The sequence below is a fragment of the Anoplopoma fimbria genome, chromosome 3 (genome assembly GCF_027596085.1).
Source record: "Anoplopoma fimbria isolate UVic2021 breed Golden Eagle Sablefish chromosome 3, Afim_UVic_2022, whole genome shotgun sequence".
NCBI classification, from domain to species: Eukaryota; Metazoa; Chordata; class Actinopteri; order Perciformes; family Anoplopomatidae; genus Anoplopoma; species Anoplopoma fimbria.
Window position 1 is genome coordinate 7170590 of NC_072451.1, and position 16604 is coordinate 7187193.

The 16604-nt window shown below is 42.1% G+C and overlaps 1 protein-coding gene across 3 annotated transcripts in view; it reads left to right on the top strand.

The window, feature by feature from the left end:
* Nucleotides 1–13232, top strand: part of greb1l (GREB1 like retinoic acid receptor coactivator) — a 42471-nt gene extending 29239 nt beyond the window's left edge. For all 3 annotated transcript variants that reach the window (XM_054596047.1, XM_054596049.1, XM_054596048.1), the window contains exons 14-34: nt 47–175; nt 549–683; nt 912–1112; nt 1737–1917; nt 2652–2841; nt 3947–4083; nt 4257–4599; nt 5141–5256; nt 5486–5718; nt 5843–6408; nt 6532–6637; nt 6769–6915; nt 7065–7204; nt 7379–7540; nt 7739–7943; nt 8626–8788; nt 9030–9245; nt 9343–9484; nt 9595–9795; nt 10411–10549; nt 10837–13232. In XM_054596047.1, coding sequence (XP_054452022.1) covers nt 47–175; nt 549–683; nt 912–1112; nt 1737–1917; nt 2652–2841; nt 3947–4083; nt 4257–4599; nt 5141–5256; nt 5486–5718; nt 5843–6408; nt 6532–6637; nt 6769–6915; nt 7065–7204; nt 7379–7540; nt 7739–7943; nt 8626–8788; nt 9030–9245; nt 9343–9484; nt 9595–9795; nt 10411–10549; nt 10837–11000 — 4016 coding nt within the window. In that variant the 3' untranslated portion in view covers nt 11001–13232. The remainder of the gene's footprint in view (nt 1–46; nt 176–548; nt 684–911; nt 1113–1736; nt 1918–2651; nt 2842–3946; nt 4084–4256; nt 4600–5140; nt 5257–5485; nt 5719–5842; nt 6409–6531; nt 6638–6768; nt 6916–7064; nt 7205–7378; nt 7541–7738; nt 7944–8625; nt 8789–9029; nt 9246–9342; nt 9485–9594; nt 9796–10410; nt 10550–10836) is intronic.
* The last annotated feature ends 3372 nt before the right edge of the window (nt 13233–16604 follow it).

The following is a 16604-nucleotide window of genomic DNA, read 5'->3' on the forward strand; positions in this document are numbered from 1 at the left end:
GTTATTTTTCTTAATAATCTAATCTTAATTTATGTGTCGGACACAGGGAAATACCAAGCGCGGGCTTTAGCTGAAGGCATGCTGACGACCAATGAGTTTCTCAAGGAGATCAGCTACGAACTCATCACGGGGAAAGTCAGCATCTTGGCGTCTCACTTCAAAACCACGTCACTAGGTGAGTGCTGCTAAGAAGGAGGCATTCAGAGAGACAATGTCTTCATTTAGAAGAACCAAGATTAACTCCTTATGTATTTTTCTTGAGCAAAATATTACACTTAAAACCAATGCTCTGTAATGACTGTGGCTAATTCTTTTAAGGCTGTGATCCACAAACTAATGCTATCACATGACAAGTTTGACACCATGCACGCTTAATGAATATCAAGGACACAACACTTATGTAACACATATCAGTTCAATGGGATCCGTATGATAAATCTGTATCTGTGTTTTTTCATTGACTGTGCTGTATATCAGAGAGAATATTCTAGCAGCTTTATTTCCCGGCTGTGAGTCTTAGTGTGACTATGGTGACTGCTTGTTTCCAGGAGACAATCTGGACAAGCAGCTGGTGCGATACCAGCGCCGACGGAAGGGACAGGTCGTCCAGCCCTTCCAGGGCGATGTCACTGACCACATCCACTCCCAGGAGGCTGCCAGCATGTCACCACCATCAGACAGAGGTTAGAATGCCCTCCGTCGTACTTGCTGAACTTTTTTCACCAGAGCCTAATCAAAAATAATCAATATAATAATCTACATAGACTGTGATCCTTATGTTTATTCTGCAGCAAATTACCATATTTACAATGCGTTTATAGCAATATTTGTACTTTTAAAAAGGTCTGTTTTACTTCTACTTGACAGCTACACAGAAACATATACGTTCTACCTCTTTGTTGTTTCTGTAGCAGAGCTTTTAAGTAAGGTCTTCCAGATCTATCCCACCCAGCTGAGTGTGGCTCGGAGCCTCCTCTCTCAAGTCTGCTCCATCGCCGACTCTGGAACCCAGAACCTGGACCTGGGGCGTTTTTGTAAAGTGGACTTTCTTGTTCTGGTCCCTCCATCTCACATTCTGGTACACCAGACGGCACAGCGCATCCGGCAATCAGGTTTGTGTTCAACGTGATGAATAAAAACATGTCCACCTGTTTAGATCTTAAACATAAAAACTTTCCATGCCAGAGAGGTTTCTTGCAGTGGTGTTTCAAGATTAACCCTCCTGTTCATTTTATTAATTAATGTGTTCCAACAACAATAATATATATATATTTTAACAACAAATGTTGTTTAGATATATTTTTTGTAAAATGAAGTTCTTAGACTGTAAGTGTATAGCGTAACACACCATTGGTAGAGCCTGTAATGCGCCATCTTTGTTATAGAGCATCTTTGGTTGTCATAGAAACCAAGAATGGGAGGATGGGGTTCTGGGAGAGGAAGTAGTATGTCCATCTGATTAATGTGCCTGAATTCAACTTCATACACTAATTGTAGTCTGAATCATTTATTTCTAATGACCGGGAACATCACAGGTGTACAGAAGTTAAATAAAAAACCCAAATTTAATAAAAATCATCAAAATGTATTGTATGAATGGATAAAGTCATGGAAACCTCACAAAAAAACAGATAAAATGAACTATGTTTTTTCACAGGGAAAACCTGTAGATCGGTCAAATGCAACTGGAGCACAGAAGGAGGGTTAAACACTAATGTCTTGTTTGTTTTGCTCAGGAGTGCTTGTCGACCTGGGAATCGAAGACGTCTGCTCGGCCTACCACAAATCAGACAAGTACGTGGTGCGTCTGGACGGCGAAGTTCACGCCAAGATGGAAGCCTTCATGAGGAAAGTCAAGCAGAACCCCTACACCCTGTTTGTCCTCATCCACGACAACTCACACGTCGACCTCACAAGGTAAGAAGACTCCCCCGGACACTATTTTGCTCTGTTTCTAATCTAAAGATGAGTTGTTATGGCTGCAAATGTAGCCTTGTCCTTTTTATACACTGATAAAAGAGGAGAGAGGAAACAGCTGCCAACAAGTGAAAACAAATACAGCAGCCCATGTATCTTTAACCTTGAATTTTGCTCAAATGTTGGCCAATCATTTTGAGGATGTTTTTTTTTTTAAGATATATTTATCTTAAATCCTTGAACTTGAATTCAATGATGATTTTAATTATTTTGTTGAGTTTTATTTACTTATTATACTTGTTATATGCTGCATCTTTGCTAAATTTTTTATAACTTTTAAACTATTTAAAAAAACATTTGTCAACTTTGTTTTGAAAGTGCTGTATAATTAAAGTTTTTTTATAATTATTATATTGGGTTCAAAATGATATTTGATCTCCATGGTTCGCTAGATTTTGTGTAGATGTAGTTTGACACCTATCTGTTTCAGCCAAGATCTTATTACTGGCGAAATACTGTTGTCACTGCAAGAATCTAAAATAGATCATTTCCTGTTTTCGAGAGGGGTTTCCTTGGGAAACGACCTTCAACACACTGGGCAGTTAGCACAACAAATGTAAAAGCCTTCATGCCCTATTCCCCTAATCGAGCTGTTGTTTGCATCCATCTTGAATTTTTATGAAATCAGAATACCCCTCCCAGGTTTTAAACACTTTGCCCTTCTCCCTCTCCAGCGCTCTGTCAGGCTCTGTGTGCCACGGCGAGCTGCAGGGTTTGGCCGACCGGGTGGTGAACTGCCAGGAAGTCCTGGATGCCATGAACCTCTTGGTCCTGCAGGTCAGCTGCTTCCCGTACACACTGCAGACCCACCAGTCCCGCATCAGCATCCACAACGAAGTTCTGTGGCCCTCCAGCGAAAGTCTGGTGAGTTTTATTTTTACAGCCTGAAAGCTCTGACGGTATGAGAAAAGTCATTATTAAAGAGCTTTTGTCTCATATTGCATCGTGTGAAAAAAAGTTCAGTGAAAGTCAAACAGGGATATTTTGACAAATGAGCTATTTCCTCTCTTGCAAAATCAAAATTGCAACGTTATGGCAGCAGGCAGAGGCCAGTTTGTTACAGCTGTGGTTTAGCTGCTCCACCTGGTGGACCTAAGATGCACTTACACTAACTCACACTAAGAGAGGTGAATTGATCCTGATTGATTTTTGTGATAATAAATTAGATATCTTTTCAGGGGGCATATTTTCTTTAATTCTATGGTTTGCTCTAAATTAACAGTTCCTCAAGTAAGCTACTGCGGCACCCCGATATATCATTTTAAAGCCTTTTTTATGCTCATGATACATCTGTCACACCATAACTGTATGCTGCTATTAAGGCTTCTAACTAATATTTGGTCTGGTTTGCGGTCATTGTGTGTTCTGTCGTAATTCTGTTTACATTGACTTTAGTAAAAAGGAACTAGGTCAGTCCGAATAATATTTGCAACAAAAATCTAATTCAGATCTTTAATGTTTTATTTTTCCTGAGTTGCAGAGTTAATGGTGCAAAAAGTAATTCTTATTATTATATCAAGTTGAATTAACATAAACACTACATAATGTTGAAGCATCGTCTAAATGACATAATTTAAATAACTAAAAATCAATATTTTTTAAAAACAATGCTGCACAAAATTAGATTCACTTTTCCTCTAACTTTTGCCTTTTGTCTTGTGAATTACTGCATACTTTACAGGCCTGTAGAAGATTACTCAAATAGTTCCTCATGAGCCATAGACATATGCAACTGTTGATGATGGTTAACAAGAACACATTGCCACATTTTAAAGGGTCATAAGCCAAAAAAGGTTGGGAACCACTAATTTTAGAGGGCAAATAATAATGAAGTTAAAACACTCATTATCTAGGTCTGCTTTCAACTCTGAATCTGGTGCAGTATAGTGAACGTGTAAATGTAACAAAAGGCTAGATGTATTGACATATGAGAGGATTGTGTTCTGACTATACTTTATATGTCTTCCAGCAGGGGGAGCAGTCTCCCAGCGAGTTGCTCTACTTTGGCCTGAGGGACTACAGCAGCTCCCTGCAGTGGGGTGTGGCCAGCCCCATTCTGCGTTGTGACGATGCGTTTGAGAAGATGGTCCACACACTGCTGGAAAGGTCAGTGCAGTGTCATCATTAGCACAGATCTACATACTATCTTCCAATATCAAGTCTCACAGATGCGTGTTTTCTATCAGTTTGAACTGGCATTTACTGGCCTAAATTGTGCTTGTGTTGATAAAAGACGTTATCATCAGCATAAAGCTCAAACTCTTGTATTTGTGTCCCAGACATCCTCACCTACACAGCATGGTGATCCGCAGCTACCTGCTGATTCAGCAGTACACCGAGGCCATGATGGCCCTGACCTCCTCCCCGTCCCTGAGAGACCACATAACACCAGAGACCCTGGCCATGGTGGAGGACCTGATCAACGCCCCAAGCAGAGAGGGCTCCCAGGGCCGGGGCCACATGCTGCTGGTTCGAGTCCCCTCGCTGCAGCTGGCCATGCTGGCCCGGGAGCGACTAGAGGACGTGAGGGACAAACTGGGGCTCCAGTTGTGCTTCGCGGTGCTGCTGGGAAGCCCGGCCACCGAGATCGACCTACACAAGAACTTCACCAGCCGCCTCAAGGTGAGAAGACCAGGAGTCATTTCTTTTTTTACCATGCTTTCTACTAAACATTTGAATAACATCTATAAGCTTACTGTGGTTTATTCAAGCAAGATGTGTTGAGGAAATAAGATCCATTAATGAAACACTCAAGTTCATCATTGTTTGAATAGATATATTAAACTGGGTTTTTGCAGGGAAGTCTGAAGTAATTATCAGATAATTGACATATCGCTTTTTTTTCTCAGACTTTGCCCTAAATTTATTGAGATTAATCTCAAACTTCATTTAAACCACACAAACCCTGCCAGTGAATTTTTTAAGACTTCTAGCTTAGCTCTTTTGAACACTGACTTCTTCACCTGTGGACTTGAGGCTACTTGCTTAAAATGAGACATTGAGAAAAATATTTTATTTTTGGTTAGATTTGTACATAATATCTGCAATAAAGGAAAAGAAAAACTTGTCTAAATCCAGTATCAACCCAACATGCATTCTTGGCCTAGTTCTAACTGATACTTTCATAACTAAACAGTAAACATGTTTTTATGTTTTGCTGTAGGCGTGGAGAGGCTGTGAGAATGAGGACTGGGTGCCGCACACTTATGAGGATCTGGAGGGGCTGCCCTGCATCGTCATCCTCACAGGGAAGGACCCTCTTGGAGAAACTTTCCCCAGGTAAACTCAAACACAATACCCTGTCACACCTAAAACGTGCTAGTCAATCATGAAAAGTATAGTACGTTTTCTTTTAGCTCATATATAATTCCTCTCGGTGTGCTGTTACCTTGACTTTCTCTACCCTCCGAGTGTTATCTTACACATCTACACTAACAATGTGGATTGTCTTCCCTACAAGATATCTTGTTACTCAGAAACTATCTTGTTACTTCTTCACCCCTTCTAGGTCTCTGAAATACAGCGACCTGCGTCTGATAGACTCCAGCTACCTGACCCGTACGGCCCTTGAGCAGGAGGTGGGTCTGGCCTGCACCTACGTGTCCAAGAGCGTGGTCCAGGAGCCCAAGAAGGCCATGGCCCCTCGGGAGTCCGACGGAGAGAAGGCCACCACCAGCTTGAACGACGGAGACGAGCTGGAGAGGCCTCAGAGCAACGGCAGCGCTGCAACCAGAACCTCTGGTGAGACCCCGACCTCAGAGAGATGCTGAGTCAGCATTAAAAAGAGCAAACACCAGATGTTGGCTTTAAATAATAGCATCTTATATTGTATTTATCTTTATACTCTCTTCATGTCTCCACTCAGGCTCTTTGGCAGAGAACGGTGTCAGTTCGTCGGACATTGCCGACCCTTTCCAGAAGCCCTCCACCTCCACCTGCCCAGCCGAAGGTGCCATCACCTCAGACATAGGCACGGCGACACAAGGCTTCAAGCAGGAGTGCGACTCCCTAGGAAGCCATCTCTCCTCCGACCCCTCCAAAGCCTCCAAAGCCTCTCCCTCTCTTTACTCCAGTTCCTCCTCCTCCTCCCCCTCCCCATCGTCCTCCTCCACGCAGAGGCCCAGCCAGTCCACGCAGTGCGGCAGAGAACCTAAGCCCCCTCGGGTGTCACCGCGGACGGTCATCATGTCGCGGGCGGCGTACAACCTGCTGTCGGGGGAGTCGGGGAGTCAGCTGAGCTCCTTCTCCCTGCTGCCTCATGCCGACGTGGCCTGGAGCAGCCCGCTGAGGCCCCTCATCACTCACAACCTGCAGGGGGCGGAGCAGAGCATGTACTACCGCCAGTGGACCATCGCCAGGCAGCATCACGCCGACTACGAAGCTCCATCCGTGCCACATCCACGACGCCTGCTGCTCAGTGGACCCCCACAGGTAACAAAAACACAAGTACTGCTCCACTTATCGGTGCAAATAAGTACTAATGTGTATATTATATTTATATATGCATCTGGATTTAAGTGTTAGTGTAACATTACATTTTTTGTCCTTAATTAGGTGGGAAAAACTGGTGCCTATCTGCAGTTTCTTCGCATCCTGTTTCGAATGCTCATCAGACTGTTGGAAGTAGATGTGTATGATGAGGAAGAGGAGGAGGAAGAAGGTGAAGATCATCGCCGACTCATTTATTCTGACCTCATATGGTGTTTTAAACACACCGTAGATATAAAGAGGAACTAAATGCCAAGTTGTTGTTTTTTATTTCACATCTTTTCATGTTCTTTTCATCTCCAGAAACAGCAGAGGTTACAACTCTGGTAAAGACACAGCTGCCAGACATTGAGGAAGTGCGGAAGCTGCCCTTTGACCCCTACCCCCGGGACCCTAAGTTCAGGAAGGCCAGCCCTGTTTATACTGACAAGAAGCCAAAGTGCTTAAAAGGTCAGCAGGAGTATGCAAACACACAGCTCTGAATTAGTCATTTAAACTGCCGTTGTAAAAACCACATTGGTTTTAATTTAATATAACATAAAAAAATTTAATAATCTCAAAATATAAGTGTGAACATGTTCGATTTTTGCAATCTGCAGATTTTAAGCAAGAAGGAGAAAGCCAATCGCCAGACAAACGAGTGACCAAGTCCATACGTCTGAGCAGGTTTGCGACCCACAATGCCTTTCATCACTGTGAACAGTGTCACCACTACTGTGAAGCAGGACCCGCCACACAGGTGAGTGCACACACTTCATCCAAGACACTCGTTCAGGCTTGAGTAACATTGCTGATTTATAGATGCACATACAGATATCCTAACTCTCTGCATTAATGCTTAATGGTGGTCCCTCTGTGTTAATAATGCGTGTGTGTGTGTGTGTGTGTGTGTGTGTGTGTGTGTGTGTTGTAGCTGTCGGAGTGCACCTTCCATGCGTTCACCTTTTGCTCGTCCATGCTGGGAGAGGAGGTCCAGCTCCAGTTTGTCATTCCCAAAGCCAAGGAGCAGCACTTTGTTTTCAGTCAGCAGGGCAGCCACTTGGAGAGCATGTGTCTGCCTCTGGTCTCCACCAAGGTCAGTTGACTATATACATGTGGGAGTATTTGTGTGTGTGTGTGTGTGTGTCTGTAGGTATGAGCTGTTTATATTATACAGGAGATGGAGATGTGGAATTACTCATCTCTTCCTGCTAAAGTTTAAAAAAACAAAAAAATCTTGGTCACAACATTACTATTTTGTTTTTACCCTCTTTTCTTCTCTCCGTGTCTCTAGGACCCCGATCTGTTAAAGAGTCCAATCTTCACCCCGACGACAGGACGCCAAGAGCACGGCCTGCTCAACATTTACCACGCCATGGAGGGCGCCGTTCATCTGCACATCCTGGTGGTCAAGCAGTTTGAGATGCCCCTCTACAGGAAGTACTGGCCCAACCACATCCTGCTCGTCCTGCCGGCTGTGTTCAACAACACGGGAGTCGGTAAGCGTACCCTGGATGGAGGATATTCTACCCAGAGACACGTAGAGAAAAATATCTGATTGGTTGCGGTTTTTTTCCAACATTAAACCACTCGAATGCGCAAAGCATTTACAGAAAACAACAGAAACAAGTCGGCGTAATTTTACATTTTATTTATAGAATTAATCAGATATGTTTTTTTATTTTTTTTATCTGAGGATTCTAGGGCCTTCTCTGAATACCTTGAAGGCCCTGACATTTCGCCACTGCTATACTCATAATAAGTGGTTTATGCCAGTGAGTGAGCCACCCTGGTCTCATATTTATAACACTTACAGCACAATAGCCTGATTTGTAAGTAAGCCAATCAGGTGCATGGCCAGTCTAAAATGAGTGTAACTAAACTAAATCCCTTCTAAATATCACCCTTTTACCCGTTTTGACTAACCATGACCCCGAGTGCCAACATTTCTGTTCTGGATAAACCCAGTACGCTTTGTGCTCAATAAGTAAAATGCATTTTTCTGACCTGTAAGAGTTCACTTGTAAATTTGTAATCCACACACACACACCGTGCACATTCAATTTGCACTGCTTACTACCTCCTGCTGCTCTGTGTTTATGTTGAAGGGCACTGTAGGTGTAACAGTTTTGAGAAAGTATAAATAGAAAATTTGACACATGTGCTCCTGTCTGTTTTAAGGTGCCGCCCGCTTCATGATCAAAGAGCTGTCATATCATAACCTGGAGCTGGAGAGAAACAGACTGGAGGAGCAAGGTGTCAAGAGGCAAGATGTATGGCCTTTCATCGTCATGATGGACGACTCATGCGTGTTGTGGAACAGCCACCACCTGGCAGACAGCAGGTACTAAGTGTTTTCTGATTTGTAAAGTCTACATAGAGACAAGCTGCTGAGTTATAATTAATCACAATGATTATTTTTCACTTTAAGCAAACTTTTAGCAATCGTTATCCCTATCAAAATGTGTATTTTATGATATTTAGAGACCCCAAAAATAATTTGGAAAAGGTATTTGGTTTTTAAAGCGTGTTTTCCCCCCAAAAAACCTTCTCATGTGTGCTCTGTCCTCTTTTTTCTCCATCAGTGAGACATCAGATGGAACCAACGTGTCACTAAAGATGGTGCTGCAGCATATGGAGAGCACACCCAAGATCTCCCTGTACGCAATGTGCGGTACGCGCAGGTGGAGCAGCAGCATGGCTCGCAAGTCACCCAGCCACCCCTTCAGCCGGTGTCACCTCCACGACTGTGTCATGCTTAACGTGGACCTGACGCAGAATGTTCATTACGACCTTAATCGGTAAGTTAGTAGAGGATTGTGTCAGTGTCAGTCGTGAGTTTGGTGATTTTTGCAGTGTTTTAATCAACTGTTATTGCTATTTTGGTCCCATGTGCAGGTATAGCTGTGAGGAGGTGGACTTTAATTTAAGGGTGAACAGCAGTGGGCTGCTGCTGTGTCGCTTCAACTACTTCAGCCTCATGAAGAAACACATTCCAGTTGGGGGAAACAAAGACTTCCTGGTCAAACCGAAACTCATGGTATGTGTCGTGTTCGTACAAACAAAATGTCCATCTGTTAGAGGACTTCTAGGGAATTTATCTGAATGAAACACCATCTAACACTAGACTGCTTTTTCTTCCATCCCCAGGAAATGGAAAACCCCACCGCAATCAGCCCGCCACAGTATGTTTGCGCCCCAGATAGCGAGCAGACCCTCCTGGACGCCCCGGCCCAGTTCTTGCTTGAAAGGTTCCTTCAAAGCTGCAGCCACAGACTGTTTCCGAAGGCCGTTCAGAACCGGAACAACCCAGTTCTGTCCATCGATAGCTACCTCAACATCAGCCCGGAGGTGAGAGCTCCCAGGAGGTTATAAAGCATGAAACGAGACTATTAGCATCACTCCTTCAGCTTAAATCTACCAGAAGACTGAACGGCCAAACTCGTAAAACCTCTTTAAGTGCTGTTGTGCCCTGGACGTGCTGAAGTTCATATATTTGTACATGCTGTACTACTGTTTCAGGGCAATTTCAAAACTGTAAACTATGACAAGAAAAAGAAAAACCTGCTGACTTAGCTTCAAACGTCCTTATAAGCCTTACGTTTGTACAATTTCTTTTGACCAGAGAAACATGTTGCACGATTTCGCCATCTGTTTCGCTCAGAACATTCTGACCTACATACATGCACGTGTGCAAACACCGAATGTTAACCGTGCACATTTTCTACTGCAGGCTACATTTGTGCACATGAGATGACGCACTCTGCACAACTTCATAATTTGCGTGCCTGGATACATTTCTTGTGTGAAATAAATCACGATGCACGCAACGCATCCCATGAATCTGCTTGTAAAGACGCTTCAAATAGCTCCACACAGGATTTATCAGTGGTTATTTCATAAACTGTGACTTAAAAGACATGCACTTCATGTTTCTTTTGTGCCTTGTCATATCTTTCGTCGCAGATTTCTGTGTGCTACATCAACTCTCGCCCACACTCCACCAACCTGAGCCATCAGGGCCTGCTGTTCAGCGGCCTGCTGCTTTACCTCTGTGACTCCTTCGTCGTCTCCGGACTCCTCAAGAAATTCCGCTTCCTCAAAGGTGACCCTTCTGTTGTTTTTGTCTCTGTTGTTATATCATGTACTTCATGTTATCGGACACCTCAATGGTATGCAACACTACTGTATGTGTTGATTGAGGCTTGCCTGTGTATATATATATATATAATCCTGTGTCTTTCAGACCAATAATCAAGGAACAATGAATGGTAGAAACTTAATACATGTGAACAGATTATAGCCTTGGTAGCTTTAGTAAGCAGAACAGACTCTTAAGAGATGCTAGCAGGGCTTTTAGACTTTTTAAAAAAAACCTGATTATGTCCGTAGGCGCCACTCTCTGCGTGATCTGCCAGGACCGAAGTTCCCTGCGTCAGACCATCGTGCGACTGGAGCTGGAGGACGAGTGGCAGTTCCGCCTGCGGGACGAGTTCCAGACAGCCAACTGCAGCGAGGACCGGCCCCTCTACTTTCTGACTGGACGCCATGTTTGAACCTCGAACAGCCCCACAGGGTCCACTGCATCTCCTGCAGAGACACAATCATTGATGAGGATAGATTTGATTCCAAACCAGCCGGCGATCACAATTCTTGCCATTCCAAACGGAAGGTCAGAGGTCATATGCTGGAGCACTAGATCCAGAGTGCCCCACAAGTGGACACAGGGCCACTAAACATTGGCTTTCCTTTCATGTGCACTACCACAGTGCACTCTGTCTGACTCTGAAGAGGGTCAGTGCGTGTTTTAACTCTTGGTTGTAGCTGAGCTTGTCTCCACTTTCGCTTGTGTTCTACTGAAAAAAAGACTGAAACTGAACTTTATTTGCTTCGATGTTCGGAAACATGGACGCTCTCTGATCAACGCTGTGACTATTTGAAGATTGTATTTGTACATAGACATGACGACAGTATGTCCCATGCTGGACATACGTGTTTATCTCAGGGTTTTTAAAGGGAGATCCAAGGGAGGCCGCTTAAAGGAGGAAAGCTTTCTTTTTTCTCCGTTCGTGTATTTTAGATTTGTGTTGTGCACCAAAGACATCCTCAGCTGACCCCTTGCCTTTTCCTTTCTCTTTTTTTCCTTGCCGTCCTCACCTGCTCTGCCTCTCGAACTCCACGCAGCCCGTTGACTATAAAAGTCAGCTCACAGCATTAAAGAGATATTAACATAGAGGTCGACCTGTATTGGATTTCTCAATCATTTAAACTGCAAATGGAACTTTTCCCTTGTGCCTCTAAAAATATATAAATGTGGAATCGATAATCCTGCTGACGGGGAGCTGAATGATTGTGGTTTTGGTCTAAAAATGACAAGAATGTAGTACGTTATTATTGTTGTCCAAAACACACGTATCTGACTTGCCACAGGGTTTTACTTTTACAACTCATCTGTAAATGTTTAATGCCAATCAGACGGACGGAGCAACGTGGAAGCAAAACTAGTTTACTGCCATGTTCTAAATGTTTTATATTCAGACATTTACTGACTTGAATACTGGGTATTTGAAGCATAATCACATTACGTCAGTTAATGCTATATAATAAGCCAGCCTTCTTCACTGCCAAATATCCTGTGATTTCACCTCCTGTTACAATGTTCTGAGGCTGATTGTACTTTGATGGTCTTGGCTACCATCCACACATTAAAAATCATAATCTGCCATATTTTGTCCCCCAAAACAAAAGGCTAATCAAAGAAAGGTTTAAACACTGTCCTAAGCAGCTGATCAGATCATTTCATATACTTGAAAGTAGAATGTTTTTATATGTTTCCGCACAGGGTTGTCCAAAGAATATGCCTTAAGTGACGCTTCATACGGTCACTGCTCAAGTCACACATTTTTTCGGACCAATGAGAATGAAGAAACCATTTAACTGTGAGACGAATAAATGTTTTTGTTTGTCTGAGTGAAGCAAAATGAAATAATTAGATTTCGGACTACTGTACTGTTTAAAGCTTTGTTTACATTAATAATATATTATATCATCCCCTTAACCACTGAGGGTTACTGATGTTATTTTTTTTAAGTCTTGTGTAACTTTTGCCAGTATATTTTGGTCACGATGTCTTTCTGCATTTTATGTTATGTTGCAAAGACGAGAAGAATCTACCTAGATGAGTCCTTAACCACATGTCTGTATCCCTTCCTGTTCTTGGGTTGGGTTTTTATTGAAAATGAAAATCAGGTCCATGAGGGATTCTTATTTATTTGACAAGCATTTTGGACTGATAATCATGTTGAAGTGTAATATTTGATTGCATGCTGAGCCCGCTTGAACCGAGGGCTTGTGTGTCCTCTTCAAAACCATCCATGAAGGCTTTGCACAAGACCCAAACGAATGATTCTTAGATCTACTGAATGTCACTGGTGGTAGGAAATGTAGACTTGCACTATACAAGTTACCAGCAGAAAAAAAAAATATTTCCTATTATTAAATGAGCCCCAAAAATGTGTCCAAATACAAGACTGGTGATCCAAACTTTAACTTAAACTCCGATGGTCCATAGAATGTGTCTTTCTTGTTAATAATTTAACACTTAATATGCAACTTGCTCTCACAATCTTTACTGAAATGTGTTTAATAACCATGTGTGGCCCAGAGGTAGCCTTGGTGTCTGGGTGATCTACCTCATGTTTACCGTTGTGGTTGCAGGCTGGGAACGTATGACATTAGAGCCATGCTATTGTTGTTGAAAATGTATGAATGTAATAAAATGACTTCTAAAATCATTCTTGTGTTGTTGTTTTTTGCTGCTGTGCAGCAAAATATTATTCAAACCCACAGAATTCGATATTTCATTTTCAGAGAAATGTGTATAAAATTATGCACAGTTCATCCAGAGTCAATTCAATGGAGTCATGCAGCCGTAGAGAAAATGCATTTTAGGTTTGAATATTTTGCTCTGCGTAAACAAAGCTTAAATAAAGAGAAAAAAGATTCAGTCAAGCAGTTCGTGTTATCATAAAGTTTTGCTAAAGCTGGCTGAAATGCTGTGGTGAGCACAGAGCTTACATGAAACAATATTTATCTCCTGAACACTTTGTACTTTTGCAACCACACTTGATGTCTGAGTGACCAAGCCATTTTGCCACTAGGTGGCGCTGTAGCAGCTTCCTCTTTTAACATTACTATTTAGAGTCTGTCTGTGTGTGTGTGTGTGTGTGTGTGTGTGTGTGTGTGTGTGTGTGTGTGTGTGTGTGTGTGTGTGTGTGTGTGTGTGTGTGTGTGTGTGTGTGTGTGTGTCCTTTGCATATCTCTATACAGGTGTGGCTCATGAGGTTGACAACCTGCAAGACAAAGTATAACCAGTGACACCTGATGAAGTGTAGGGGTCATCACAAGATTTATAACTGCAGACTTTATGTCTTTTTAGAAAGTGAAATAGAATCAATACAAGATTAAAGTAAAGTAATGTCCTAGTTTGTAAAGAAAATAATTTACTTTGTCCAAGGCTGGATCACCAACTGGGTGTAGCTGACCACAGCCCTGGGGCCTCAAACCCTCCGGGGGCCCAAAGGCTCCAGACTCACCTCGTAGTAGGTTGTGATAATTTCAGTCATTGCAAGTTAGTTCATACTCTGTGCAGTTATAAAGCCTGATTGCAACGTTTGCATTAGACACCCCATCTTGGTGAGGGGCCCTTAGTTTAAACCTAGTTTTAAGGCCTTGATGATTTCAGTTTACATTGTTCTTAAATAGATTAGACTAATCGATTTTCATCGAGGTCAAGGAAAAGAGTTTATGGATAGACGTTAGGAGGTCTTTTTTTGACTTTTTGACCGCAGCCTATGATTGAGGAGAGGTTGTAAGTAAAGGTTGTTAAAAAATTTAATATTTCAATGTACTATATAGCATGTGGAGCCTCCATTTTTGTCCAAAATTGGTAACACTGGGCAAAAATGTTCAATACATTGTTTACCAATTTTTCTAAAATACATTTTCAAAGAAAATCAAGTTGCGATAAAATTTGTTTTTATGATTTATGGCATGGTTACTGTGTTATACTGCATACAAATTAATGAGTTCTCTCCTCTTCTAGCCATGATTGTGCTGTTTCCATAGAGGTGCAGGACTTATATAATGTGGTGAAAGACAAGGACACAGAGAGTAAAATGTGACAGGAGCAAAAAACGCTTCTAATCTGCTTGGGGTACAGAGGGTTAAAGGAAACTGGTCAATTAATTGACCACTATATCCCTTAACTCTTACAAGACTGGTCAATTTTTCACTCAAATGAATTTCCTTAACCATTTATATATTTTCCTGACAATTCCTAAACAAGGCAGTGCTCATTTCCTTGAGGATCAAAATTACACACATCTGCTGTAAACCTTTATCTTGTTTGAAATAAGCAACATTTTTACAGGTCTCTCGCTGTTTACCACAGGAAAGCTGTTTAAAATGTCTTTGATTGCATTGACGAATGCAAAATTCAAGTTGAGTTGTTTTTACAGGTAGAATAATGCTCTTTGAGATTACTTCATGTTTGAAGTCTGTGGGTTGTTTTTTTTTAATGATTTCTGTTGTATTAATGTGCTTCTAATGTACCAGCAAAGGATTCTAAAGTGTGCTTGACGTGCATTAGTATAAATCTTAAGTTGTTGAAGTATATGTACAGACCTGTCATAAACCTGTTGTTAATAATCCTCTCACTCTCTGCATACATCCTATCCCAGTTAATCCCAGTACCTTGCTCATCTCCCAGTCACCTCCTCTGATTAACTCAACACCTCAAAGCCATCCTGTGACTTTGCACCATGACTCCCTCGTTATCGAGAGCAGAAATGTCTTCTTAATGGATGCTAGGACTTCACTTCACTCTGACTTCACTGTAAGGGCACAGGGGCATTGTTTGTCCGGGGACGCCACTATTTCAGCTCCGGCAAAGTTATATTAGAGCACACTCTCCATCAACCTACAACCCCTGTGTGATATAACACAAGGCTATTTTCAGCCAGCTGCAGTCAGGGCAGGATAAGGAAGAGAGGGCTAAAAAAGATTTGCCGGCTTGCTGATTCTCACACCTCATAATTGCTCTTTTTGAGAGAAGCAGAAAGATGTTATGCCTCTGCATAACATCTTTCTGCTTCTCCCAAAGAGATTTGAGATGTCACAAAGTCATTCATTCGTGACAAACTGGAGAATTCACATGCTTAAAAAGAGGTCAAAGGTCAAAACTGGCTGTTTAATGACTTCAACCACACAATATGTAAAGATTGTCTTTCTTTAGCTTCTCTCCGTTATGCTGTAATTTTCCATGTGGCACACGGTTTCCTTCATAGATTTAATTGTTTGATTTGTTCTTTCAGCTCATATTTGAGCAAATCCTTAGAGGGGAAAAAGACTCTTGATGATTCTGACATTTTCTTTCAATTATTGAGGCCTCAGGCATTGCTGTAATTATTATTAAACTACTTTCTAACACTGATGTGATAAAAAGTCAGCGTGAAATATCCTTTTTTTTTTCATCTTAACATAAAGAACATTCATTGATCTGTGACTATATGCTTATCCAGAGTACATTTTCACATGAGCAGACATAACAGTTATAATAGAGAGACTCCTGCCACATAATATCAATTTTTAATAGATTGTAACCAACAGGCAAAAACACTCATCCCTTTTGGCGGTCTACTCTAATTACTCTCAGGCTTCCATAAACCATCAAGCTAAAACCAAAGCTCATCTGTCTGTGGGCTTATTGGTGGTGGTGGTGGTGGTGGTGGTGGTGGGGGGGGTTGTGGTGAAAGTAAGTGGAGTGCCGAGGGATTAGTTTTTTTCTTTGGTGGATCTCATCCACTACTGCAGCTATGCATATCCTATCAGCAGCTAAGCCCATCAGCGTGGAGTGAGTCGACATCATGGAGCAAAAAACCTCAGAGACTGCGACGTGAGAAGGAGAGGGAGTGTGACCCTGCAGTGACACGCTGGTCACGGAGTAAGCCAGCTAAAGTGGTGAACTGTTAAACGCCTTGACTTCAGAGGACGAGTCTGTCACCGAGGGCTGTGTGAGCTTGATACTAGTTATGTTATCAGTGTAAAAGCCAATTGTTATAGGCAGAGAGAGAATGAGAGAAAGACAGAATAAAAGTAAA